The following is a 27,521-nucleotide window of genomic DNA, read 5'->3' as shown; positions in this document are numbered from 1 at the left end:
TGTGGCATTTTTTGGTTTCGGATAGACAGCAGACAGTGGAAAAAAATCCACACCCTGTCTCAGAGTCTGAGATAAACGATGCCTTCGTGGAGAGGACGGTGCTCTGTCCTTTACACTACAGACCCCGGAGTCACTTTGTCACCATTGTTACACCCCCTTCTAGGGGCTGAGGAGAGAGCAAAGGTCAACAATGAAAGAAGGCAAACCCAGCTCCCTTCAAGTCTTCCCTCTGAACCCAGGGTTTCCACAAGGCTTCTAGAGTCTGTAGTAGTCCCAGCCATTGCTACAGTGTAGGCAGTGACTGGTCTGATCTGGTCCCAAATTCTCCCTTTTTTCAACACCTTCTGAATCAGACCTGATGTTGCCGAATCAAATATGATTCCCCCCCCGCTCCCCCCCCCCACAGTCCCATGCTTTGAATGCCCGTCCTCAACGGTTGGCTCTATTTGGGAAGGTTGTGAAGGTTTAGGAGGTGGGGCCTGACTGGAGGAAGTGGGACACTGAGGGCAGGCCTGTGGAGGTATATTATGACTGGCCACTTCCTGCTTTCTTTGCTTCCTGGTTGACTATAGAATAGGCAACTGCCATCTGCAGCCATGTTCTTCTGCCTAAATGTATGTGGCCAACAGCCATGGATGCAACCCTCTGAGATCGTAAGCCAAAATAATATTTTTCTCCCCTCCATTGCTTCTGGTAGGCATTTTTTTCTCACAATGGCAAGAAAAATAAATAGCAACCTACCCTGGGAGTCTGACAATGCTGGGTGTTTCACAGGAGTCCTGGGTTGGTTGATGCACTAACTCTATGTACAAACCTGATTAGAGCTGACATTTCCTCTTCTCCCTCCACGGGAGACTTTTCTTCTGACTTAGCCATGAGCTGACATGTTGGTCAGTGTGCTAATGGCATCCCTGTGGTATGAGCTGATGTCTTAAGCCAGAGCTCATGGTCTCCACCATGTTGCCTTGACATGGGCTGAGAATCCCAATCTGCAGAGCCCCGAGCTGTGTACACACAAACGTACCCATAGGCTGCTGTCTGACACATGCTCAACCCACACACTTAGCAAGGAAGGCTTACCTTTCTTAGAGTCACAAGCTCTAGACTGAGGGCCTTGAAACTGGAAGTACGGAATCTTTGGGGCACTCTCTTTGAACTTGCCTCCTCCCTGGCTGTGGCTGTCATCTGGTGGTGGCCAGGAGTACACGATTTCAGCCACTCTGTTAGCAATACAAGCAACTTTGGAGTCCACAGCTGAAACGAGAAAGAACTGCTCAGAGGGTATCCCCAGAAGTAGGGCTGCAGCATGGACTTCCAGTTGTCTAGGATGAAGAGGCCAGCCTCGGATAAGAGGACTGTGTCCAGGAGTCTGTGTCGGAGGCAGGACATTCTTCAGAAGGGACTAGCAGTTCCCCAGCAGGCTGGGATGAGGGGGCAGTATACAACTGCCCTTCCACACCCCATCTTTTCTTCCTTGCAAAGGAAAGAACCCAGTGGGGTGGGGGTGGAGGAGCTAGCATTGCTGGAAAGAATGTTCATGGTGCTTTTATTTTTTATCAAGTGTAATTATGTTTGGGGATACCCTTTATACATTGGAGAAGTGGCCTCTCAGTTCTCAGGAAAGTGTTCAATAGTCGGATACTTCTTGCTTTTATCGTCACGAATTTTCCCTTTAAGTTTAATAGAAAACATTCAGATAATGCTAATAGGTCAACACGGCTACATAGACACAACCACGTCTGTCATCTCAGCACTTAGGAGGCCAGGGCTGCAAGGCCATGAGTTTCAGGCCAGCACAGACTACAAGTATCTCAGAAGAATAAGTGCATAACGTACAACTCATCTTTCTTGAGTTTGTAAGCCAGGAAGTGATGCATTGTGTGTTTCCACGCAGGCAGGAAGACTTACATGGCATAGACTCAAGTTATAGCCACTCAGAGACAATGCAGCTTTGTATCGACTTGGGGAAAGCAGGGTAGAGCAGGCAGTATGTGGCTGACTTGTTAAGGAGTCACTGGTGTCCCATCAATCAGCTCACTGTAGAAACTTGAGGTGGTTCTTTGTTTGGTGTCAAGTGGAGCAGCTGAGTCTAGTCATACTGTACTTGGAGAAGATCATTCACTCACAATAATTAATGATGGAGGTGGGTCAAGAGATGGGGTCAGCCTGGGCAACATAGCGAGGTTCTTTCTCAAATAAGTAAGTAAATAAACCCACAAATATATACATAAAAAGAGCCAAGTACTCTAGAAAGGAAACCATCTCTGCCTTTCTTTTCTCCTTCCTGCTTGAAATGGAGATATGATATCTAGAATCCCCAGAGCCATGATAGAATATGTTCTTCGGAACATGAGACATATAATTAGACATGCATAAAACTGTATTATGGGAGCTGGGGAAATGATTCAGTGGTTAAGGGCACTGACTGCTCTTCCAGAGGTCCTGAGTTCAATTCCCAGCAACCACATGGTGGCTCACAACCATCTGTAATGGGATCCGATGCCCTCTTTTGGTGTGTCTGAAGATAGCTACAGTGTACTCACATACATAAAGTAAATAAATCTTAGGAAAAAAGCCGTATGTATTATGGTTGTGTACACTGCAATATGTGGTTATTCAGCCTAAGATACAATTTGGCTAATAAACCTACTCTCTCACTGTTTAGCTGAATTTAATTTTTCTGAATTTAATTTTTATCCTTAATCTCACCTGAAAATTTTTTTTTTCTTCTTTCTAAAAGGGGAAAGGATGATGTGAGTGGTTTCTTTTGAAAATTTAGGTGGGAAAGCCAAGCGATACTTTTGTCATTTACTCTAGGAAATGGGGAAGGAAGGCTGTGGAAACTTCCTGTCTCCCTGCACAGGCCACAGTGATCCCCAAAGCCGATCACTGGGGCCTCCAAGCTCCCAGCTCTGATCCACAGTAGCGGCTGCATGTGTGGGAAGCGTGGGGCAGGAGGGGAGGACACAACCCTTCTTCCTGTGGCCTCAGTCACCCTTGCATTTAGGGAGCAGATGCCTCAGTTTGCTCTCAGAGTTAAACAGATCTGGGAGGATGGCCTCCATGTGGTCCAGGGTGTGTGTCCTGAAGCAATGGCCCTCCACAAAGTCTCACTGTCTCTCGAGTGGTGGGTACTGAGTATTCTCTGGAGCCTGCATCCTCACTGTCCAACCGAAGAAGTTCCTTTGGTCACAGACTGGCTTGGAGCCATCCACATGCAGGGCTAACACCAACTTAGAATGATCACAACACTTTAAAACTGAGTCGTTACTGCCATCTGTTGACTAATTACGGACAAGTTTCCTAGGCCCACCAAACCTGGCAGGAAGGGGTTCAGCTGAGGTGGGAGTGGGTGGGATGATGGGAGAAGCTTCTGCTGAGGTAAAGTGTACCTCAGTGGTGGTAAAGTGGATGGAGGTAAAGCCCTCAGGAATAGTACAATTGGTTTTTGTTTTTTCCTAACAAGGGAAGACTTTATCAGTTTTTTTTTTTTTTTAAAGAATAGTTTACATTTTTTTTTTTTTTTTGGAAAACCTCTTTTTAAAAGATTTAATTTATGTACTTTTAAATATATGGGTGTTTTGTCTGCATGTGCACCAGAATAGGGTATTGGATCCCATGGGAGTACAGTTATAGACTCATGGGTGCTGGGAATTGAACTCAGGACGTCTGGAAGAACAATGGTGCTCTTAACTGCTGAGCCATCTCTCCAGCCCAGTGGTTTATGTTCTGAAAAGTATTTTGTTTCTTTTCAGTTTTTCAAGTCAGTCTTACAGTATAATCCTAAGCTGGCTTCCAACTTGCTATGTACTCTAGGCTAGCCCAGAACCGGTCATGCTTTTCTTTCTGAATACTGAGGACTGCAGGTATGAGCCGGCACACTCAACTGAAAACCTATTTGCTTATATCTCTTTGACTGCCTTCTTTCCTTCCTTTCTTTCTTCACTCTTTCCTTCCTTCCCTCCTTTTCTCCCTCTCTCCTTTCTCCCCTTCAACCCTCTCACTCCTTTCATGCCCCTTCCCACTCCCCCCCTTTTCTCTCCCTTCCCTTTCCTTCCTTTCTCTTTCTCCCTCTCTCCTTTGTTTGTATGTTGTTGAAGACAGGATCTAATGTAGCCCAGGCTAGCATTCATCTCACTATATAGCCAAGGCTGGCCACAAATACTTGAAAGCCCTGTCTCCATCGTCTGAATGCTGGGATAACAGGGTCTTCTCCTTGGTCTTTCCATCAACCGGAAGAAGAAGGAGATGGTGTGACTCCCAACATACAGGTGTAAACATAGTACCCAGGGTCCTCAGAGGTGAACTGGCTCAGGAGGAGGCAAAGCTTCTGCCCTGGCTAATATGCCTTCTGTCATGCTTCCCTCTCAAAGTAAGTGTATTTACTGTCTCAGAGCCAGAGAACCTCTGCAGCCACCATCCACTCCCACCATCTTCCTTTCCCAGGGAAATGGGGTGGTTATGGTGGAAGATTAAAGAAGCGGAAAGCCCAGGCCTCTATCTTCTGCAGGTAGGAGGAGGCCAATCACTTAGCACACACAGGAAGGAGATGGGTGCTAGCCAGAGCCACAAACCTACCTTCACTCTCCAGACGCTGTTCCACACTGGACAGGGACCTGGTCCAGTGCTGGTTGTGGAAGCCACTCTGCCGCTCTACCGAGAAGGGGCCCTGAGCACCCTGAACAACCCGAGCACCCTGAGCACGGATCTCCTTTGGAGAGCTCGGTGGGCCATCCTCCTTTTCAGTCACTCTGAAGAGTGATCTCCAAGAAGACTTCTTCTTGCCCAAGCTTACGTACTTTTCACTGGAGGGGGAACCTCTACAAGGCAACGAGACCTGTGTCCAGGAATCAGTTGACCAAGTCCCCAGTGCTTTCTGGGACAAACTTCTTGTTCTGGAGAGCTTGGGGGAGAAGACAGCCGGGGTGCTCTTGAAGACATGGTGTCGGGCATAGAAGGCTAGGATTTTGAACTCTATGCTGTTTGGGTCATCATCTTCCAGGGGAATATCTTCCAGATCATACACACTGGTGCTGCACATGTTAGGTCTGGAATGACAAAAGGGCAAAGGTGCTCTGTGGGGAGCCGACAGAAGGCGGCCATCATCCTTGCAGCCATCTTGAGCTATACCCTAACAAGAGACTTGATTACAACAGCCTACAACAGCTGAGCACACTCTGATAACATCTTGCTTTAGATACCCAGGATCTTCCCTTGGGTATGTGAGACTTAAAGGTGTGATTTAGAGATAAGACCTAAGGGACTTAAGGGTGTGACTTAGAGGCGTGGCTTAGAAGTGAGACATATAAAAGGCAAGAGGCAGACAAAATTATTATTAGGTATTAGGCACTTGGCACTTGGAGGAAGAACTTGGATTTAGACATTAGGCATTAGAACTTGGAACTAGAAACTTGTAACTTGGAGGCACTAGGGACTAGGAACTCAAGACTTGGGACTTGGACTAGGAAGAGAGACTGAAGAATAAATGGGATTGAATCACAATCTGTCTGGTCTCCATTCTTCACATCCATCCTCATTCTTTCTCTTGCTGAACCCTGACCCGCAGACCGGGGCAACTTGGGCCAGTGCAGGCTCTAACAACTTAGCGCCCAAGGCTTTTGGCAGTGCAGGTTCCAACATTGACAGAGCAGTACATGACATTTTGGCCCCCAAGCGTGGGGTAGGTTGGGCCACAATAGTGTTCTATGTATGGGGGCATTTGCTTTGCATGATGAGAGAAAGCATGGGGAAGAATTGAGAAAGCATCTTTGGTCCTGATCTCACATTGCTAGTGAAAGGGTTAAAGTTTTTCAAAAACTCCTAGCAGACTGAGCAGAACCAAGAGTGCAGGTCAGCTTGGTTGTGAGCTCTGTGCTTCAGGAACTTGGCTGACCACAAGATAGATGGTTGGTTATAAATAGACTCTTGGAGAATAGTCTATACAAAATGTTCCCCATGACTGTTCCTTGGACCCTGTCACAAACTGAATAATGGGCTGGGACTTTCCACAGGTACTCTCCAATAACCCTCCTTCACTCCCCCTGAGTTGTTGTCCCCCCCCCCCCCCCCAGTTGTGGTTTTTGGCTTTAAATTTTCTGTTTCCAAAGCCCCGGGGTCAGACCCCATTGCCACTGCGTGGGCTACAGGTCTTGACCTCAACATGTTGATCGAAATATATCTCTTGCTGATTGCATCAAGTTCAGTATCTTGTGAGTTAATAGGTGGCTTCGAATTCCTGAGGCTTGGGTGAGGTCTTCCCTTCCTGGGGGCCTTACACTAGGATAGGCAGGAGTAACCAGTATCAAAAAAGCCACTGCGTTACTGGGACAGGAGACAGAAGCATAAACAATACCAGGCAATGAGAGAATGTGAACTCTAACGGAGGGGAAGATAGCTGGGTGTGGGGAGGCAGGGACAGGTCCACTTCAGATGGAGGAGCAAGTGGAAAGTCAGGGGATGTGCATTAACCTTTAAAACTTCATGGGCAGTTGCCTGGAGGTGGTGGTGCATGCCTTTAATCCCATCACTCAAGAGACAGAGGCAGGCAGATCTCTGTGAGTTCAAGGACAGTCTGGTCTACAGAGCTAGTTCTAGGGCAGCCAAGGCTACAAAGAGAAACTTTGCCTTGGAAAAGCAGAACTCAATCAAACAAACAAGCAAACAAAAGCCAAAAATCAAACGAACCAACCAAACAACCAACCAACAACCAAACCAAAAAACTGCATGGGTAGAAAACAGATGTATGGAGGAGACATGTTTGAAATTTGCTAAGACCAAATTTATCAGATAAATTTGAAATCTGATGACTAAGGCTGGTATCATGTAGCCTAGGCTGGCCCCAAGCTCACTAAACCAGAATCATTCAGGGAAAATAAGTGAAAAGGCAGTTGTATCCAGATTCTGTCTCTGTCTCTGTCTCTGTCTCTGTCTCTCTCTCCCCCCACCCAAGGCAAAGGTTCACTAGCAGAAAACCAGAAAGGGCTAATTCTATGACAACTTCAACAAAGAAAATGGTGCAGTGTCCACTTCCTCTGTCCATATAGTTATTTGGAGTGAATGAAGATGGTCAAACCACTTCCGACCATTTCCAGGCTTGGGATGTTATTTCTAAAGGAAGCATGTGACCATGTCCTCTCCCATAGGAACATGGAAAAGCTTCCCACGTTATTGACTTTCAGTTTCGTAAAATAAATAAATAATGGGGACTCTTACCCAGTGACAGCTTATCTAGAGAGCCAGTTACAGGAAACAAACCACACAAGCTGAGGCAGAAGGTATCTCATAAAGGTAGAGGGAAAGGCTGCATGCACATATATTTTTTTTACCACCCAAGTTGCTCCTGTCACAGCCTCAGGTTCTTTTGGAAGGATCTGCAGGAGCAGAGACCCCTCGGCCTGGTGGTCTAAAGACATGTCACATGCTGAGAATGTAGAAGATAATGCATGGTGGCATGTGTGTGCACATATACATTATACAATACAATGATGTGTGTGAATATATAAGTATGTATGTATGTGTCTACATGGAAGCTATACCAGGCATGATAGCTTGTGCTCAACACTAGGAGGCTGAGACAGAGAGATCGCCAGTTCAGGCCAGCTACTATCTTATTCTTCTTGTCACATGCACATCAATTGCTGACAAGGACATGTCTTGGAAACAGGTCATTAGGTGACATAGTGCAAACTGTATACTGATGCATGCTAAGACGGTTATCATACCAGTTGCTGATACAACCTCAAGGGACGATTCCTACATCTTGTATTTGGCCATTGCTGACCAAGACATTACTGTGTAGTATGGGACTGTGTAACTTTCCCTGCTTCTGTCCTTGGTGGGGCTCTTAGCTTCCTTCAGTTGCTGGTCCTGTTGGGATTTTGTCCTGAAAGCTGAAGAGACTGTAATCATAACTGAGCTATAGCGATCTTAGTGGAATCCACTGGCACATCCCTCCTTTTCCTTCCACTATGCTGTCTCATATCAGGACCAACCTCTAAAAGAACAGTTTAGCATCTGCAGACAGGGATTGAAGCAGGGGGACATGATTCAGACAGACAGTCTGGGACTCCTGGCCATGGTCTGACAGCTGCAAGCTCACATTATCACTGGGTGACTCAATCTCTTTGCTCCTTGTTTTCCATATAGACTGAGGTTCACATGTCAAGGGATCTTGTGACAATACACTTCCCTAACACACACAAGAACCTGGGTTCCCAGCACCATAAGAAAACAAACCCACCTCTTCTTGTCTAGTCTGAGAACGGTCTCTAACTCCCCTCCCTTGGCTTTGACGTTTGAAGAAGGGATAGAGCCCCAGCGTCTTCTCAGGGTGAGTGCTTCCTGATCCTCTGTGGTCCCTGCTTTATCTAGAAGAGGCTCGAGACTCTGAGGAACAGCTTCATGGCCAAGACCAGGGCTGAGCTAGGCAGATTCTAGTGGAAGGCAGCTGCGAGCTCCAGGGTGGTCGGGCAAAAAGTGAAGTGGAGATTGAAGAGCAAGAAGGGGCTTCCCCAGGGCAGCAATGGGCAGTCTTGTAAAACTCACCTGCTACACACACAGTGTATTTATACACAGATAAGTGGGTGTGAACAAGCACTCAGGGAGCACAGCCTGAAGGGCACCCTGGCCAGCATCATCTCTTTCTTTCTGTTTCTTTATATTCCGGGCCAATTCCTATGCTTTTGGCATTTTGTTTTTCCTTAGCTGCTCCAATTGCACACTCATTATGCCTGCTGTCTAGGATGCTATTGGGAGCCACTAAGCTGTCTGGAGGACACACTTCTTCCTGCTTTCTTATTGATGCTCTTCCTTTGCTTATCAAGCAGATCTGCCCAGTGTTTCCTACACAGGCCTTCTCACAGGTCACTAGCTCCTCCCACTCACCCATCCTGTCTCTCCCCTCCATCCCCCATCTCTTTATGACGTCCCCTGCTGCTTTAGCTCCTTTGTTCTCCTCAAGTGGATTATACTGAGATCTTCTCCTCTCTCCAACCCAGGAACCACCCTGTAGCCAAATGATAACTTAAGAATAGATACCTTAGGGCCTGCTTAGATGGCTCAGTCGCAGAAGCACTACCTGCTTAACAATGTGAGCTTGATCCCCAGAACCCACGGAAAAGCCCGACTTGGCATACATGTGTGTGCTGTGACAAGATAAGAGGTAGAGATTGGAGAATCACCGGAAAGATGCTGTCTTAGGGTTGCTGTTGCTGTGATGAAACGCCAGAGCCATAGCAACCTGGGGAGGAAAAGGCTTATTTGGCTTACACTTCCACATCACAGTTCATCATCAAAGGAAGTCAGGACAGAAACTCAAGCAGGCCCGGAACCTAGCGGCAGAAGCTAATGCAGAGACCACGAATAGGTGCTGCTTACTCGCTTGCACCTCATGGCTTGCTCAGCTTGCTTTATAGAATCCAGGACTGCCAGCCCAGGATGGCACCACCCACAATGAATTGGACCCTCCCCTATTAATCACTAATTTAAAAATGCCCTACAGGCTTGCCTACAGCCCAGTCTTTTGGAGGCATTTTCTCAATTGAGACTTCCCTCCTCTCTGATGACTCTAGCTGGTGTCAAGTTGACATAAAACAAGCCAGTGCAATGGCTCATGGGTCAAATGGCCTGGAGTAGTCAGAGTGGCAGGACAATAAGAGAGATCTTGCCTCAAAATAAGGTGGAAGTGGGGCTGGAGAGATGGCTCAGAGGTTAAGAGCACTGACTGCTCTTCCCGAGGTCCTGAATTCAATTCCCAGCAACCACATGGTGGCTCACAACCATCTGTAGTGGGATCTGATGCCCTCTCTGGTGTGTCTGAAGACAGTGACAGTATACTCATATACATAAAATAATTAAATAAGTATTGTTTAAAGAAAAAAAAAAAAAGCCAGGCAGTGGTGGCGGCACATGCCTTTAATCCTAGAACTTGGGAGGCAGAGGCAGGCGGATTTCTGAGTTCAAGGCCAGCCTGGTCTACAGAGTAAGTTCCAGGACAGCCAGGGCTACACAGAGAAACCCTGTCTTGAAAAACCAAAACCAACCAAACAACCAAACAACAACAACAACAACAAAAAACCCAAAAAACAAAACCAAGGTGAAAGGAGGGAACTCCCCAAAGTTGTTCTCTGCTCCCCATACTTGTGTTGCAGAGGCATGTGTACCCCAACTGACCCCCAGAGTATGACTTAACACCTGAAGCATATCAATAGCTCCTGTACTCAATGACCAATTGAGATGAGCATTCTGTGTCATTTGTTGTGACTAAAAAGATGAAAACCTATGATGTGATTTAAAAAAATCAGAGCTTTAGATCTAATTTAAAGAACTCATTGCTCTTGTAGAGGACCTGGGTTCCACATGGTGGTTCCCAACCATCTGCACTGCTGGTTAAAAAGGATCTAATGCTCTCTACCACATCCTATGGGCTCCTGTTTATATGTGGTGCACATAAACGTATAAGCTCACATGTATACACATGAGGGAAAAAAGCTTTAGTAGATTTTAATCTGATCAAGTCTCTGGATCTAACACCATTTTACAGAAAGTATAGGAGGCAGAGGAACAACCTAATGATCATGAAGATGCAATGTTCTAAACTCAGGGTGTGGCTAACGGAGCAAGATAAATGCAGATGAGCCAGTGATTCCACCTACTCAGGAGGCTGAGGCAGGAGAATTGCAAGTTTGAGGCCAAGCACGGCTACGTAGTAAGACTTTGTCTCAAAAAGAAAGAATGAGGCAATGGGCCATTTTTCTTCACAGATGGAGATCATACGCACATACAAACACATACTAAGGTAAAAGAGAATGTTATAGACTAGAAGACACATAAAGACATCCCTCTCATGCAATGAGTGCTTTAGATCTGAATTCAAAGCCACTCACCTTATAAGATGCAGATGCTTTGAGAAGGTAAGGAAGGTCTGAATATGACACGTGCTTTTCCTGGCATTGACTTGTATCTCTATGTGTATTTGCTGTGTATGCAAATACAGTAAGGGTTTACACAGCGTAAGGGTAGAATAGCTAATCTTCATTGTCACCTGACTGGATTTAGAATCACCTAGGAGACACACATCTGGGCAGGGCTGTGAGGGCCTTTCTGGAGAGCTTTAACGGAGGAAAGGACACTCGACCTGAATGTGAGTGGCAGCATCCCATGGACTGGGAAAGGGAAGAGAGTGAGCTAGCCCTGGCATTCATCTCTCACTGCTTCCCAACAGGAGCCCCTGTGTGGCCAGCCCTTGGAAGCTCCTGACACTACAGCCACAGCCACTGTCACTGCCAAGCCTTCCCTAAGTGTGAGTCCAAATAAACTCCCTTCTGTAAGCTGCTTCTGTCAAGTATATTGTCATGGCAACAAGGGTGGCTGACACAGATACGAAGAGTGGAGTTTTCCAAGCACCTAAAATAGTGCCTGACAGTTTGCAGGTGCGCACCAAATACAAGTGAATGAATGAATGGATGAATGAATGAGTGCCAGATGAAACCCAAGGCATCTGGTGGATTATGAATTTGAGCAGTTTTTTTTGACAGATTATAAATAAGTGTTACTATATCTATTTCCCAAAAATTACAAATTGAAATTTTTTATCTAAAATTCAAATGCAATTGTATTTGCTAAATCTGACAACATAGTGAACAAAAGATGACGCTGAGAAGTCCTGAGACCTAATGGCTGAAAGGTTGGGGCCAAGGAAGCTGAGACAACAAAAGAATCAGTCAGAAAGTATGGCTGTAGTGGGGTCTTCTGTCACAGTAAATGAGACTGAGACTCAGGTGAGACTGAGCTCAGATTCCTCAGAGAAGGGTTCCAGAAGCTTTCTTTTAAACTGGGCAGTTTGGGATCAGGTATGGTGGGTCACACAGTCAATCCCAACACTCAGGAGGCAGAAGCAGGGGCAGGTAGATCTCAGAGTTCAAGGCCAGTTTGGTCTCATAGAGATACTTCCCCCTGTCCCATCTAAAACTGTTAATACAAAAACCAAACTGGGCAGCTCAGGACAGGGAGTCACTCTTGTCTCACAATCGTTTCATCGAAGGACAAAGTTTGGAGCCCTGTGCCTCCATGAGAGATGTTTGTGGATGTTCACAAAACCCAAATACTTCAAAGCAACATAGAGAGCGAGTGTAGGCTTTCCAACTGCAGCTGCGCACATATGTGCTGCCAGGGAGAGGAAAGATCTGGCTTCTCCGAGAAACAGGTTCCTTAAATGGCTGACTCAGGAGCCTTGTCAGAAATGGGGGAAACCACTGAGCTGAAGAGAGAGCCCGATGTCCTTCCACTTTGTAAAAGGTAGGCCCTGGGGCCTTAGATCAACCATCGGAGGGGTGAAAGCAGAAGAAAGGTGATTGTCAGGGAACATGGCTGCAGACAGACAGATGGAAGACAGGGCTCTGTGGCAGGAGCTTGAAACTTATGTGGGCAAATAGAGACAGAAAAATGTGAGAGTGAGTGCCCTCAGCAGCTGGGTGTGGCGGTCCATGCCTGTAATGCCCGCACTCGGGAGGCTGAAGCAGGACAGGTAGTTTGAGGCTATCCTGCACTGTAGGGAAGGAAAAATGTTGAGAGAATATGTGAATATGAATACACTGTATAAATACATGGAATCCTCAAAGAATAGATAAAATGTTTTTATTTAAAGATTTGGAAAGGTTTCCCTCAATGTTAGACCTTAATTAAGGGAGAACTACCTCAAAGCTGAAAGCTTGATCTGATTTGAAAGCAGCAAGAGAATTTATCACATTTTAAAAAAGATTTAGATATTTATTTATTATGTATATGACTACACTGTAGCTATCTTCAGACACACCAGAAGAGGTCACCAGATGGTACTGAGCCACCAAGTGGTTGCTGGGAATTGAACTCAGGACCTCTGGAAGAGCAGTCAGTGCTCTTAACCACTGAGCCATCTCTCCAGAATTTATTACTTTTGATGCTGTCTGATCTCAGGGATTCCTAGTAACCTTTCTACTTAACAGAATAGTGATTCTCAACCTGTGAGTCATGAGCGCTTTGGGGGATTGGCAGACTCTTTCACAAGAGTCGCCTAAGACCACAGAGAAGCACAGTTGTTGACATTATGGTTCTTAACAGTAGCAAAATTACAGTTACGAAGTAGCAGTGAAAAAACAGTAGCAGTTTTATGGTAGGGGGTGGGGTCATCACAACATGAGGAGCTGTACTAAAGGATGGAAGCACTAGGAAGATTGAGAGCCACTGCAATGGAAGGTGCCCCAATTCCTGGACCATAGAAACGTAAACGGTAAACTTTATGTTGGCGGCAGTCCCAAGGGATTCTTCAGAGGTCTTAATGTTAATTTGGGGATTCAGGGACCCACCGTCTCTACAGTTTTCTTCCTGGTCATATCCCACACTCTCAAAGGTGAACACAGCAGTTTCATTGGCCTCTTTTCCCTTTCAGAGGGTTCCCTGAAAACATCCTCTGAAAGGCAGTTGCTTGGTGTGTTGTGTTCTTCTGGGAAGACCAGACCGCAGGGGCCACCCAGAGCCTGTTGAATGGCAGTCACACTGATAAGTTTTCTAGTCTGTAGACTCTCAGTCCGTGCCGGAGTTGGTGAGATTTCACTTCCCTCCCACAGGCAGGTGGGTGAGCACTTAGATAAAGTAACCTCGAAATTTCACAATTCCATGAGAAGCCACCAGAGTCTGGGTTCAGCCGAACTTGGAACCTCACTTGGCTTGCCACACCTCTGCTCACCTTGGAGGCGAGAGCCAGGGAGTGTAAGTGTACTGACAGCTCCTCTTAGGGAGGTCCCTAGACTCAGCCACAAAGCTCCTGGCCACTTTGAGCTGAACCTTCAGCATCCTGGGTCCCTTTTGGCAGGAGTACTCTCTCTATGCATCTCCCTCTCTTGCTTTCTCCAGACCTCTGTGTGTCTCTGGTCTTTCTGCCCTCTCTGTCATGTCCAAGGATAAGACAATTCTTCAGTTCTGAAGGTGAGAAGAAGATGACACAAAACATCTTAATTTCTCACAACAGAAGCTAAACACAGCGCTAAAGCCTTGGGCCTGGGGCTCACACAGAAAACAGAAGCTCTGACTGGGGAAATGGGGACAGAGATCTCAGGGAGAAGAGAGTTTTCCTTAGGGGGTCTACTAGGACATGGCTGAGCACCCAAGTTTCTACAGAGTGCTCATGTCTTCAGGTTCAACCGACGGGGGTCCCATCCTGAACCCCAACCATGCCCTCATGCCATTATATACATTGTCATATTTCCATTGAGAGAGAAGACCGAGTTTTAAAAGACCAGTCAGCCATGGATTCGTTACCATCTAAACACCTCTGTATAAAGAGAAATAGAAAGAGAAGCCTTTGCTGGGTGTGGAGAAATGGAAGGAGAAGCTTTTGTTGGGTGAGGTGGTGCACGCCCCTTTAATCTCAACTCTGCTGGAGGCAGAGGCAGGGAGATCTCTGAGTTCAAGGCCAGCCTGGTCTACAAAGCAAGTTTCAGGACAGCCAGGACTACATAAGAGAAAGAAACCCTGTCTCAAACAAAAGCAAAAACAAAACAAACAAAAAACCAGAGAGGGAAGAAAAGGAGAGGAAGGGAGAAGGGGAGAGGGAGAGGGAGAAGGGGAGAGGGAGAGGGAGAAGGGGAGAGGGAGAAGGGGAGAAAGAAGAAGAGGGAGAGGAAGGGGGAGAGAATTCCCCTCATAATCTATCTTGCTCTTTTCCGGAAACCCCAGTGAACTAGCTTGGCTCACATGAGCAGAATGTTTGTTAGCAGGGGCCCATAGTTCTGAGTAAGATGGCCTCCATTGGTCAATGCAACCTGGATGCCAGCTCCAGAGGGAGTGGAGACAGACTGCTGTCCCCTGCTGTTGTTACCTGATCTGCAGGATTTCAGCCGGTTTCCTCTGGCTTCAGGTCAGGTCTCAGGTGTCTATTTGTACACCAGTGTCTCTGAATGTGCAACTGAGAGGAAACCTTCCGCAGGTCTTGGCTTCTCACGACACAGCTCAGTGATTGGAAGCTCCCAGGCACAGGCTCCTCAGGTTTGGGACCAAGACTGAGAGAGGCTTAAGGAAGGAAGCCACTTCCTCATTAAGCCCCGCCTCTAGCTCTTTAACTGAAGGAGAGGCTGCCCTTTGCTCAAGTAATTTGACTCTAAAATCACTTAGATAGCCTTCACCAAACACTTTCACTGCCATCGGCACAAACAGGTGGAGCTGTCTTGGTGGTTCCCTGCTTTGCATTTTATCTGTGTTTTCCGACCAGCCAATCCGTGGCAGGTACATATTTGAAAAAAAAAAAAAGTCCATTTCTCCTATTCCTTATAAATGGTGCACTGTTACGTTCCGGCATTTTCATAAAATCACATGTGATAGGGTCTGACTGTCCTTTCTCTCCGGCCTTCTTCCCCCTCCTGTCAGTCCCTTTTGTTCCTCTGGATGGTTTTACTTCTACTTTCATGTCACATGTTCATCGTTACGGTTGAAAAAAAATCTGCTGCATGTACACACCATGTTTATCTGTCCATTCCTCTGCTGGTGCTCACCGAGGTTGGCTCCATCGTTAGCTACTGTGAGCTTCAAAGGGAAAGTGATTCTGTGGTGTGTTGACTTGGAGAGTCATTTGAGTAAGTGCCAGGGTGAGCCACAGCTGAGTCACCTGGAGTCATACTCCAAACCTTCATGCTGACTTCCACAGTGGGTGACTAGTTTAATATTCCTATCAGCAGGGCATAGGAGTTCCCTTTTGTTCACAGACTAGCCAGCACCTGTTATGTTTCCCTTTCTTTAAAAAATATTGGGAGATATTGTTTATTTTTATTTTCCATGTATGGGTGTTATTTGTTTTTTTAATGACTGTCATTCTGACTGGAGTGAGAAACAATGTATATGTTTACTCGCCATTTGTATTTAGTCTTTTGAAATTTATTAATTTGGTTAGTCAACTTATTGTGGTATATAATTTCTCTATATATTAGATATCAATCCTCTGTATTGCTGACAAAGATTTTTTTTTCTCATTCTCTATGCCACCTGCTGAATCAATTAACTGTTTGTTTATTGTATAGAAGCTTTGTCATTTCATGATGTCCTGTCTGTCAATAGTTGACATTGTTTTCTGAGCAGCAGGAGTCCCGATCAGAAAGGTCTTCTCTCTAGATGCTTCTCCTGCTTTTTCTTCTAACAGTTTCATGACTCACCTTAGTGGTTTGGGTTCCTTTGGAGCTGGGTTTTTCACAGACTGAGATAAGGATCCAGTTTCATTCTTCCACATGTGGAAGAGCCAGTTTTCTTAGCACTATTTGTTGAAGATGCTATCTTTTCTTCAATGAGTATTTTTGGCATCTTTGTAAAAAAGCAGATGTCGGTAGCTGGGTGGACCTGTATCTGCATCCCCTACTCCATTTGTTTAATCTGCACATTGGTTCTGTGTTAGGATTTTATAACTTGAAATCAGGCGTATCAATGCCTCCAGATTTCTTTTGATCTGGATTTCTTTAGCTATCTGGGTGTCTTTGTACTTCCATGTGCATCTTAAGATTTTTTTTTTCCTATTCGTGAGAATGATACTGGAATTTTTATGGAGGATATATTAAATTTGAAGGTTTTTTATGGCAATATAGCCATTTTCACACTATTAATTTTCTAATCCATGAGTGTGGGGCTCTTTCTGTCTCCTAGTATTTTTAAAAATTTTCTTTTGAATGTTTTAAAGCTTTAATTGTTGGAGGTCTTGGTTGGTTAGGACGATGATGATGATTTGAAGTAATTTCTAATGGGATAATTTTTTTCTGATTTCTTTCTCAGCATTTTTATTGGTGTACAGGAAGGCTGCTGATTTATGAGTGATAATTTCATATCCTGTCACTTTACTGAAAATGTTTATGCAATCTAGAAGTCTCTTGGTTGGATCTCTAGGGTTTACGTATAGAAGCTTACCTGCAAATGAGAACTTTGACTTCTTGCTTTTCTATTTGCATCTATTACATGTCCTTCTCTTGTCTTTTTTTAAAAAAGATTTATTTATTTATTTTTTATTTATATACATACACTGTAGCTGTCTTCAGACACACCAGAAGAGGACATCAGACCCCATTACAGATGACTGTGAGTAACTATGTGGTTGTTGGGAATTGAATTCAGGACCTCTGGAAGAGCAGTCAGTGCTCTTAACTGCTGAGCGATCTCTCCAGCCCTTCTTCTCTTGTCTTATAGCTAATGTCTTTAAATTTTTTAAATAAGAGGAGAAAGTGGACATCCACATGTTATTCCGGATTTTAGTGGAAACACTTTATTTTTTTTCCCATTTAGTATAATGTTGGCTATCTATGTGACATATAGAGCCTTAGTTATGTTGTGATGTGTCCCCTCTATTTTTACTCTGGAGCTTTTATCATGAAGGGATGTTGGGTTTTTCTAAACACCCCTTTCTATATCTATCAAGAATATCATGTGATCTCTGTTCCTGGGTCCACTTTTGTGATGCATTACATCTATGGACTTGCTTACGTTGAATCATCCCCGCATCTCTGGAATAAGGCCAACTTGATCATGCGAACAATTTTATTGATTTATTTTTAAAATTTTGTTTGCAAATATTTTACTGAGATTTTTTTTTTTCACCTAAGTTTAACAGAGAGATTGGTCTATAGGTTTCTTTTGTCGTTGCTGTTGTGTCTTTGTGTGGTTTGTTGTAAGGGCTGTCAAGTCCATAAGTAACTGGACAAATGGCTCTCTGTGGTACCTACGAACACACCAAAGCACATGCTGGGCTCCAGGTTCACGCAGTACCTGTGGCTCCTCTCAGCTCTTCTCACACCTACCCTCTATTCTAAACTTCTTCAGTCCATCACTTCCCTCCCTCAGCTTCTCATTTCCCTATAACTCTACCGTTTTGGCCATGCACTCTTCTCTTGTCTTCTCCTTCTTGTCCCCTCTCCTCCTTTCCTGCATTCTCTTTTCCTCCTTTCCCTCCTTCCTCATCTCTAACCTCACACGGCCCTGTCCAGTCCTCTGGCCATGCTTAGTCTACTTTCTCCCCTTGCTCTAGACTCTTCCAGATGCCTGGGCTGTCCTCGTCCTCATATCTACCTTTCCCACCACACCTTGGAACGGTGATGCCATCAGTGTGTACAAGGACAACACTGGCTTCATAAAAAGAATTTGATAGCATCCTTTCCTTTTCTATGTTACAGACTAGTTTGAGAAGCTTGGCGTTAGTTCTTTAAGGTTCTGTCGAAACTCAGCAGTGAATCCATCTGGTCTTGGGTTGTTAATATTTTTAGTTAAGAGGTTTTTGTTTTGTTTTTCCATTTTATTACTGCCTCGATCTCATTGTTTGTTATGAAATCTGTTTAGTTTATGTCATATTGATTTAATTTTGGTATGCCATATGAGTTTAGAAGTTTATCCATATCTTTTAGATTTTTCAGTTTAGTTTTTAAATTATATCCTCGCAATGAGTTTTTGCTTTTTATTGTTATTTGTTGTAATGTTTTCCTTTCATCTCTACTTTTATTACTTTGAGCTCTCTCCCTCTTCCATCTTCCCTCTTCCTCCCCTCCCTTCCTCCCTCCCTCCCCCTCTCTCTAATATTGTCTTTTGTTTCATTGATTCTTTGTATCAAGTTGTTGTTAGTTTATAGTTCCTCAATTTCTGTACCGATCTTAATTATTTCTATCTACTTATTTAGAATTTGACTTATTCTTGTTTTTCTAAGCCCTCCCCCCACTTGTGTTGTTATTTGAAATCTGTAGGGCGGGGGTGTTCTGTATTTTAGTGTAAACACATGTATATAGATTTGAGTATGTTGTCTTCTCATGTTCTTTCAATGATAGGGATCTTCTTATTTCACTCTTGAGTTCCTTGAAGACCCATTTACCATCCAGAAGTGCTACTGCTTTGTAATTTGTATATTTTTGTAATTTGTATAATTACTGCTCTGTAATTTGTATAGGTTCCATGGTCTTTCTTGCGGTTAATTTCTAGTTTTATTTCATTGAGGCCGTATAAAATACAATAGAGTATTTCAACTTTCTCCTGTTCATTAAGACTTGCTTTGTGCCCTAACATATGGCCTGGTCTAGGGAAAGCTCCACAAAAGCTGGGAAGAATGCCATCAAATTCAGGTTTCTTATTTAGATTTTGTCACTATGACCTGTGCACTAGTAAGCTCTGTCCATTGACGTATATATTGAAGTTACCCATTATCACTGTGTGGGAATTAACGTGTGTCTTTACATCTATTAGTATGTGTTTTATGAAATTGGGTACACCTATGTTAGTGCACATATATTTAAAGTTGAATTCCTTCTTGCTGGGTTGTTTCTTTATTCAGTATGTGACTTTGACTATTAATTATATCATGATTGTGTTTTTGTGTGAGTAGGGATAGGAACATGCCCCAGTGCACACCCGGAGGTCAGAGAGCAACTCTCAAGAGTTGATTCTTTCTTTTAGTCCTCTCCCTCTACTGAGGTTGAGGGTCAAGGGACTCTTGATATTTCTGCCACTCTGGAAAATTCCAGTAGCTGGTCTATGAACTTCTGGATGATTCTCATGTCGCCGCCTTCCATCTCACTGTAGGAGTGTTGGGATTACAGATGTGCCCCATGACGTCAGGTTTTTTATCAGTTCTAAAAATTAGACTCAGATTGTTTGGCTTGTGTGGCAAGTGTTTTTACAAACTTTGATGGCCCCCTTTGTCTAATGTTGCATTGAACTCTATCCTGGCAGATGTTAGAACAGCAAAATCTGCTCTCTTCCTAGTTGTGTTTGCTTAAAGTGCCTTTTCTGTTGGGCAGTGATGACACACACCCTCAGTCTCAGTGCTCTGGAGGTAGAGGCAGGCAGATCTCTGTGAGTTTGAGATCATGCGTTTTTTTTTTATTTCTTTAATCTGTTTTTAATCACAAAACTTTCTTTCTCCTTTAATTATGACAGTTTAGGTGGGATACCATTCTGGGTTGCAGTTGCTGTCTGTCAGGGCTTTAGATACATAGTTCTAAGGTCTCCTGGCTTTTAAAGTTGCTGTTGAGAAATCTAACATCATTCTGACAAAACTGCCTTTGTGACTTGGTGTTTCTCTCTTCACATATCAATACACTTTTTGTATTTTAGTGTTTTTACTAAATTATGATATGGGAAATTTCTTTTATGGTCTTGTCTAGTTTTTTTTTAAATACTTGTATCAGATATTTCTTTTTCTAAAAATTATGTTCTTACTGCTGTTTCCTATTCCTTTAGCATGAAATTCTTTTTTCTATGCCTGATTTATAGATTTTGTCTTTTCACAGTGTCCTATTGATCTCAACTGCTGTGTTCATATTTTGTTATTTTTTCTTTACCATTGACTGAATTCCCTAACTTTTCCTTGCTGTCTTCCAGGCTTAACTTTATGTCTTTCCTTTGGTCTTTCCTGTTGATGCATCTGTCTACAGAGATGTTTATTAGGTTTACTGAAAGTTCCCTTTCTTATGTTTAAGTTATTTCTTTTCAGTATTCCTCTTTCTTTTACCTTAATCTACTAGCCCGACTTTCTTAGTCCACGTATGTGCACGTGTTGTTGTGGGAGTTAGCTCATGAGTGTGTGTCCTTTTTGACTTCTTTGATCACACTTACACTTATTCATTTTGAGTCCTTTCACTGGGATTTCATCTAATTCCCTCTCATCAGATGCCATTGCTGTGGAATAAATAAAATTTGGAGAGTTATGATGCCTTGCTGGTCCATAGTTCTTCTATTTTTGCATTAGGACTTATATGAAATTGTTGTTGTTCAATTTATTATTTTCTTTCAAAATTACTGTTATAATTTTAGTGGAGGTATTTGAAATATTCAAGAAGGATTAAATTGCAATAGGGTTGAGGTGTCTTTTTTTTTTTTTTTTTTTTTTTGCTAACCTGGTGTTTGGGGTACTGAGATTGGTCCTCAATAATCCTGCTTGTTTGCTTGTTGGTTCCAGTCTTCATTCTCTTGATGTTAGTTACCTCCTGGGCTTCCAGATGCATGTCAAACACCCCGGGGTAGTCTTTAGTGATGTTAGGTTACAACTGCTTATCTTACCTTAAGTGGACAGTTCCTCATGGGTTGGGTTACAAATGCCATTTTTGCCCTTGAATGGATTTTTGAGAGTTTGGGTCACAGTGACTGGTCCCAAGAGTGGGTGGCCTTCCATGAATCAGATCACAGATGCTGGTCACCTCTGAGTGGATCTTTCAGGAGTTCAAGCATGAATGCTCATTGCATCCCTGGCTTGTATTTCCCAGTGTCAGGCATACTGCTTAGATCTGTGTCAGTTTTTTTTTTTTTTTTCCTGCAGATTCTGGCTCCAACCAGGTTTCCACCTGGCTGAATACTGTACAGTTCTGACAGGAAGCCATTTCCCCCAAGGTCTAGAGGAAATGTGCTGGCCAGGGTTCACTGTACAGTCCCACGACACTTATTCTGGGTTCCCGGAGAGTGTGGTTCTTAGGGAATCAGGGGCTGCCAAAGCCTCTGGCTCAGCAGGGGTCTCTTAAAAATGGCGGACTATCTGAAGCTGACCCACGAATGCTGGGCAAGCGCCGAGGAAAGCAGGTTTTTTAGTTGTCTTCTCTGTGCTGCTCCTGTTTACAGCTTCTACCTCCTTCCTCTTCTCTCCCGCTTGCTTCTCTAAAACGTCTGTCATTGAGTTGAGAGCGCCGAGATGGTTTTCTGATACACCGAGAGAGAGCACGAACATCGCCCAGTAGCTCTGTCTGCTTTCTCTCTCCAGACCTGCCACTCCCTCCTGTATAGATTCTGGGCTCCACCCACCCCTCTGCTCTGTCTTATAAAGTTTCCTATTTTACTTGCCATGAAGCTGATGCCTTCAGCCCTCACTCACCTCAACTGATAGCTCTTATTCACCTTCTTCCAGTTTACACTATGGAGCCTCTAGCGTATGTTCACATATGTAAACCTAACGGTGCTGAGGGCAGGGGTCAGAATTCGTTTCCCAGAGGAGGTGACAGGCTTAGAGGGGTTAGGGTTCTCCTCAGTTGATTGAGATCCAAATCGTGGCCCTTTTGGCTTCATGTCAAATCTCGTTACTTTTCTAGTGACCCCAAAACACCATTTTCAGGTGGGACCAGTAGAGAAGCTTACAAACAAGAATTTCACCCCAGCTGTCATAAAAGCCAGGAAATTTAATTTTAGATACAGTGTGCTACTACTCTATGTATTAAACTCCCTATGTGTATGAAATAAGAAATAGTTATATATGGTTTTAGTCTCCATCCAGATTCTTAATTGACATAGACATTTATACTCTTATGATCCTGAAACTTTGAGCACAGCTGGTTAAGTATAGATGAAGAAACTGGAAATGGTGAAAGGGGGGGTTAAGACTATTCCCATTAAACTGGGGTAGGGTGGGGGCAGACTGGTCATTTAAGCTCTTAGGTTAATGGATCCAGACAAGGTACACAAATGACCTAAGCATGGGAAATTCTGACTCTTGGGGTCCGAAAGTAAACTCCCACCAGCAAACGAACATAATGTGCAGGAGTTTGGTCAGTTGAGAGGCTGTTAAAGAAATATTAGGAATGAGTTTTCTTCCTAATGGGCAGGGCAGTGGTGGCACACACCTTTAATCCCATCACTTGAGAGGCAGAGGCAGGCAGGTCTCTGTTAGTTCGAGGCCAGCCTGCTCTACAAAGTGAGTTCCAGGACAACCAGGGCTACACAGAGAAACCCTGTCAAAAAAAAAAAAAATCCCAGTGGTCATCTGTTACCCCAGCAATTTGTTGGTCAAGGCATGAGGATCAGGAGAAAGGAAACCATCTGTGGTCAGATAGTAAGTCTGAGGATGCTGGGTTACGTGAGACTTTGTTACAGAAGAGGAACAACTCCACAAAGCAAAAGGTATTGGAAAGGAAACTAAGAAACAGGGACCTGAGCTCACCAAGGACAGAGTCTGTCTACAGACACACTTGGGGCCCCTTCCTACCCCCACTCCCCCCCCCCCACCCAAGAAGCTGGCACATCACAGTACCAGGCTCAAAACATTTTGTATTAACCTGATATGAAAACTACTTTCCTCTCAGTCCTAAGAGTATACATATTTCTGTAGAAAGCATGTAGAACCTAAAAAGGACACATAATAAAATGAAGATGCTATGACCATCATCCATTCATTCATTCCACAGCAAATATTGTTACAATGTTGTGATTTCATTCTTCCTGTTATCTTGGTAACTAGTTCAGATTTTGTTCCATATTTTATACTGATGTTCCTGAAGGGCTTAGAAGATGCCACCCCACAGCACTTCACTCTGACATAGGGCATTTTGAGTTGACAAAACAGGCACAGGCGGACTCTTCTCCCTCCCCACTCTGTGAGGAAGGGCAGGAAGGTTCTCACTGGGGCCTGATCTAGACTGGTAACTGGAGGACAGTGCCAGGACCTGCTGACACACACTCTGTTCCTACCTCAACGCTTTTCCACTGCCAGCTGCCCTTAAAATTCTAGAACCTTCTCCTTTGCCTTGCTGCATCCCTCTAAATTGATAAGTTTTATTTTTGTTGTTAAGATGTGATGTAAGCTCTTGACTCTTGTGGGTTTATGTCGTTTTTCTTTTTCTTCTTTTCTTCCTTTTATTTACTTATTTTATCTTTTTTGTTTTTGTTTCGTTTTTGATATAGGGTTTCTCTGTGTATGTAGCTTTGGCTGGCCTGGAACTCTCTCTGTAGACCAGGCTGGCTTTGAACTCACACAGATCCATCTGCTTCGAGAGTGCTGGGATAAAGGTATGTGCCACCACACCCAGATCCTTTTAGTTTTTTGAGATAAGGTCTTGCCGTGTAGCTCTGATGGCTTTGAACTTGTGATCTTTCTGCTTCTGTTTCCTGATGTACATCCACAAATCTGGCTCAGACACAGAGTTTTTCATTACTTGATCCTCCTGTAGTCTGTTTGGTGCATGTTTCTCTAAACTAGTTTTTCTTCAGTTAGTTAAATGTCTTTTAATATGGAAGAACCCAGAAAGAGAATGTGGGAGAAATAACCCTCCCACCCCATACTTGACAGTAAATCCAGAATTGTGTTTGGGTGGAGACAAAATACTGTGCAGAGATGGTGTAGTTGGTGTAGTCAGAGGCAAGGCCAGAGCAAGAAACATTGTGTTTCTATCAGGGCTGTCCTGGCACAGAGGCTGGACAGAATTGTGGTGGATTTAGCTATCCCAACTTCCTTTGAGGACTCCACAATCAAGAACATCTTGGACTTGATGCTAATATTACCTCTTCCTCTACAGGAAGCCAGGAGGGCAAATGTTGGTCTACACTTGACTAATAATGAGGTAGTGTCTATTCTAGGAGAGGCAATGAGAAACTTGGAGAAAATGAACACCCATCTTGTCGAATTTATGATCATCAAAAGAGAATTCTTCACCTAATCGGCCATCAACTTTAGAAATAAATGGAAGCCTGTTTTCATAGTCTTGGGCTGTGGAGAGGTGTAGTTACAGCAGCTAGTGTTTTATGGAGTCACTGCTGCTTTTTCAACTCAGCTGTGTAGAGAGTGTTTGTAGTTATGCCCAGTTTACAGATAAGGAAACTGAGGCACAGAATTGCTCAAGGTGACGTATGTGGCAAAGCTGAGGTTGAAGGGAGCCCAGGCTGTCTGTCTTCACAGCCCATACCCGACCCTCTTTCCTGTCACCATTTAGATGGCTTTTATTAACTCTTTGTCTTCTTTTCTAGAACCATGATTGTTGCCACTTGACTCTGGAGTAAAAAAATACTACAAGGTTTGAAACAGGTAAAAGACTAATGATATCTCCTCAGCAGGTAGTTGGGAGTTTAGAAACCATCTGGTTTCTAGAGGCCTGCCCCTTGCGTGCTCTAGATTAGTCCACAATTCTACAGACATGCAAGTTAATGTGTAGAAAACCGAGGGTAAGGTAAACATAATACCTCCCCTGTAAAGGAGAACTGGTTCCTGCAGAATGTGCTCCTTTATTGTCCTGCAGAGAACAGCCAGCCTTTCCAGTTTGTCCTGTTTGTAGATTCATCTCAGCATTCCTTATCTGACTGTAAATGCTTCGTGTTTGAAGGTCTCCTTTGAGCCGGGTAGAATATTGTATTGGTTTCGGTTAGATGTTACAGGAGGCATTTGAAATAAGCTCTTTTTAAAAATGTGTTAGTTAAGCCAAATACATTTATTTTTATTTTTAGATGTGCATGTGAGTGTACAATATACTGTGGTCATAGTCTTCCCCCCCATTACCGTTCTCCCTCATGCTTCTGCTGACTTCTTCCCAGATAGTTAATCCTCTTCCTAGTCTCATGCCTTCCTCCGGACCCCTCCCCCCTTAGTTAAATCGTTTAAATTCTTTGGCTTTCGGGCCCTCCGTATCTTCATCTTGGACTATGCACTTGATTGAGGCACGTTTGGATGCATTGGAGACATTTCTGTTACTCAGTCTGCCTCTGACTGGATGCAGGATATGATGAAGACTCGAGAGTGTGAGACTTGGTGTCCCCAGTGGTTCATGTGCTTGAAGTTTTGTTCCCAGCAGGTGGCGCTGTTTGCGAAGGTTAAGAAATCCTTAGCTTCAGGTTGGGCCTTGGGCCTCTATTTCCTACAGGAGCTTTCTGTTTCCTGATCTGTGAGGAGGTGGACAAGCCGCGTGACAAGCCGGAGAGGTGCTCCTCTGTTTCAGGAAAGAGCAAGCTGAGCAAGGTGTGGGGAACAAGGCAAAAAGCCTCTTTCTTCAACTTCAGTTTCTCAGATTTTTGCTTTAGTTTCTGCCTCCAGATTCTCTCTTTGGCTTTCTTCACAGTTCAGGGCATGGTAAACCAAATTAACCCTTTCTTCTCTAGGCTGCTTTTGGTCATGCTGCCTTTGTTGCAGCCATAGGAAAAAAACTAAGAACTGGTCACTGCTGAGGGGTGTTGGAGGAACGGGTTGACCTTCACGCTCTTGGGGAGTTTGAAGTTCAGAAGCCTCAGACTTTTGGGAATGCCCTAAAAAAAAACCTGAGTTATTAGGGGATAGTTACATGGAGGATGAGTTAGTTTCGTGTGTTCTGAAAGCCTCTGTGAGGAGGGCTGGAACTGTCTCAGCAGCAGAGTGCCTGTCTTGCATGTCTGACGCACCGAGTTCAGTTCTTACACCACCCAAAGAACAAAACCCCAAAGTTAATGAAGAACATTTGAATCACGTGTTCCATAACTAGGGGTCAAAGGCCTCAGGATGTGCATGGGGATGAGTTGAACAATTATAAAACAGTTATAGATGCAAAATTCCTTGGGTGGCTTCTCATTGCTACCCAAAGTGTAAAGTGTGTGTGGATGGAACGAGAAACTCAGCCCTTCCGGCTTGCTCTGGCTTAGGTGTCTGAGTGTGGGCAATGTGTCCAACATTTCAGGCCTCCAACATTCTGTGAAAAATACCTCATATCTGACTGTGAGTAACCAGCAAATGTACAGTGGGAGGGATGGAATTCACCTTTGAGCTCTGTCCTTGAATCTGTTTGACATTTTTTTAGGGTTGACTTGGGTAGTGACGAGTTCACAGACGATGGGAAGAGGAGGTTGAGGAGGGATATGGACCACGGAGTCAGGTGAGAGTTCTAGATGTGAGCCTCGGGTCTGTCATTTCCCAACTGGATGCTCTTCCTCTCTCCATCTCCTTTCCCATCCCTCTCCCCCTCTCCCTCTCTCCCTCTCTCCCTCTCTCTTCTCTCTCTTCCTCATTGTTTTCCCACCTTATTATTTTTGAGGCAGTCTCTCATTAAGCCTGGGGCATGCTGCTTCAGTTGGCTATCCAGCAAGCCCCCGAGTTCTGCCTGCTTCTGTCCCCTGCACTGGGTTACAGAAGTGGTCCACCACACCTAGCTTTTTCTGGGCATCCAAACTGAAGTCTGTACAGACTCATGGTTGCACAGCGAAGCGAGCACTATGGCCCCCGAGCCATACTTCTAGTTCCCTAAATAGCTTATGAACAGTTTCCTTTACCATATCAGCCTTGATTTCCTAGTCTATTAAGAGAAGACAGAAAGATCTGACTGTGTGTAAAGACCAAATGACCAAGATTTTCATTGGAAGTGCTTGGCAGGTGTCGGGTACAAAGCTGGTGTTTCAGAAACTTCCTTTGACCTCCACACACATGCTACTGTGTTGAGAGCCCCCATACACAGTAAACAGGTGTAATTTAAAAATTAAAGAAAGTGATACTGTTTTAAGATGAGTTAATAGGAGTGCAAAAGACATCAAGGCATGCAGTACCCTTGGAGGGAAAACCACACCTGTAAAAGTGTGTTCAGCCCGGTTCTTACAACTTTATAGAATTATGTCGAATCCAGGGCCTTGTGCAAGGAGGTAAGCATTTTACCAGCAAGTTACAGATCTGGCTTGATTCTTATTTTTTTCAGACCAGGTCTTTCTATGTAGCCCAGGCTAGCCTGGTACTTGCTGGGGAGGCTCAGACTGATCTAGAACTCACTGCAGTCTTGTTGCTTCAGCCTCTGGGATTACAGGCAGGAGTCAAAAGGCCTGTTTCCCAAACTGACTCTTGTGTC

At 44.2% G+C, this 27,521-nt stretch overlaps 1 protein-coding gene and 1 long non-coding RNA gene across 3 annotated transcripts in view; one reads left to right on the top strand and one right to left on the bottom strand.

Annotated features, from left to right (window-relative positions):
* Positions 1 to 27,521, bottom strand: part of Bcl2l14 (BCL2 like 14) — a 42,398-nt gene that overhangs the window by 10,105 nt on the left and 4,772 nt on the right. Inside the window, exons 1-3 of one of the 2 annotated variants that reach the window (XM_034512273.2) lie at positions 14,852 to 15,100; positions 4,579 to 5,048; positions 1,081 to 1,254 (exon numbers count right to left, since the gene is read on the bottom strand). In XM_034512273.2, coding sequence (XP_034368164.1) covers positions 1,081 to 1,254; positions 4,579 to 5,041 — 637 coding nt within the window. In that variant the 5' untranslated portion in view covers positions 5,042 to 5,048; positions 14,852 to 15,100. Of the gene's footprint in view, positions 1 to 1,080; positions 1,255 to 4,578; positions 5,049 to 14,851; positions 15,101 to 27,521 lie in introns of those variants that run through there. The other variant, XM_034512274.2, reaches the window with a different exon arrangement.
* LOC143443564 (uncharacterized) overlaps positions 26,484 to 27,521 on the top strand; it is a 33,790-nt gene continuing 32,752 nt past the window's right edge. Inside the window, exon 1 of the long non-coding RNA XR_013112680.1 lies at positions 26,484 to 26,564. This is a non-coding gene — a long non-coding RNA (uncharacterized LOC143443564). The remainder of the gene's footprint in view (positions 26,565 to 27,521) is intronic.

The sequence above is a fragment of the Arvicanthis niloticus genome, chromosome 9 (assembly GCF_011762505.2).
Source record: "Arvicanthis niloticus isolate mArvNil1 chromosome 9, mArvNil1.pat.X, whole genome shotgun sequence".
Taxonomy (NCBI): domain Eukaryota; kingdom Metazoa; phylum Chordata; class Mammalia; order Rodentia; family Muridae; genus Arvicanthis; species Arvicanthis niloticus.
The sequence above is the reverse complement of the archived record's forward strand: the minus strand, read 5'-3'. Positions and strand labels throughout refer to the sequence as shown.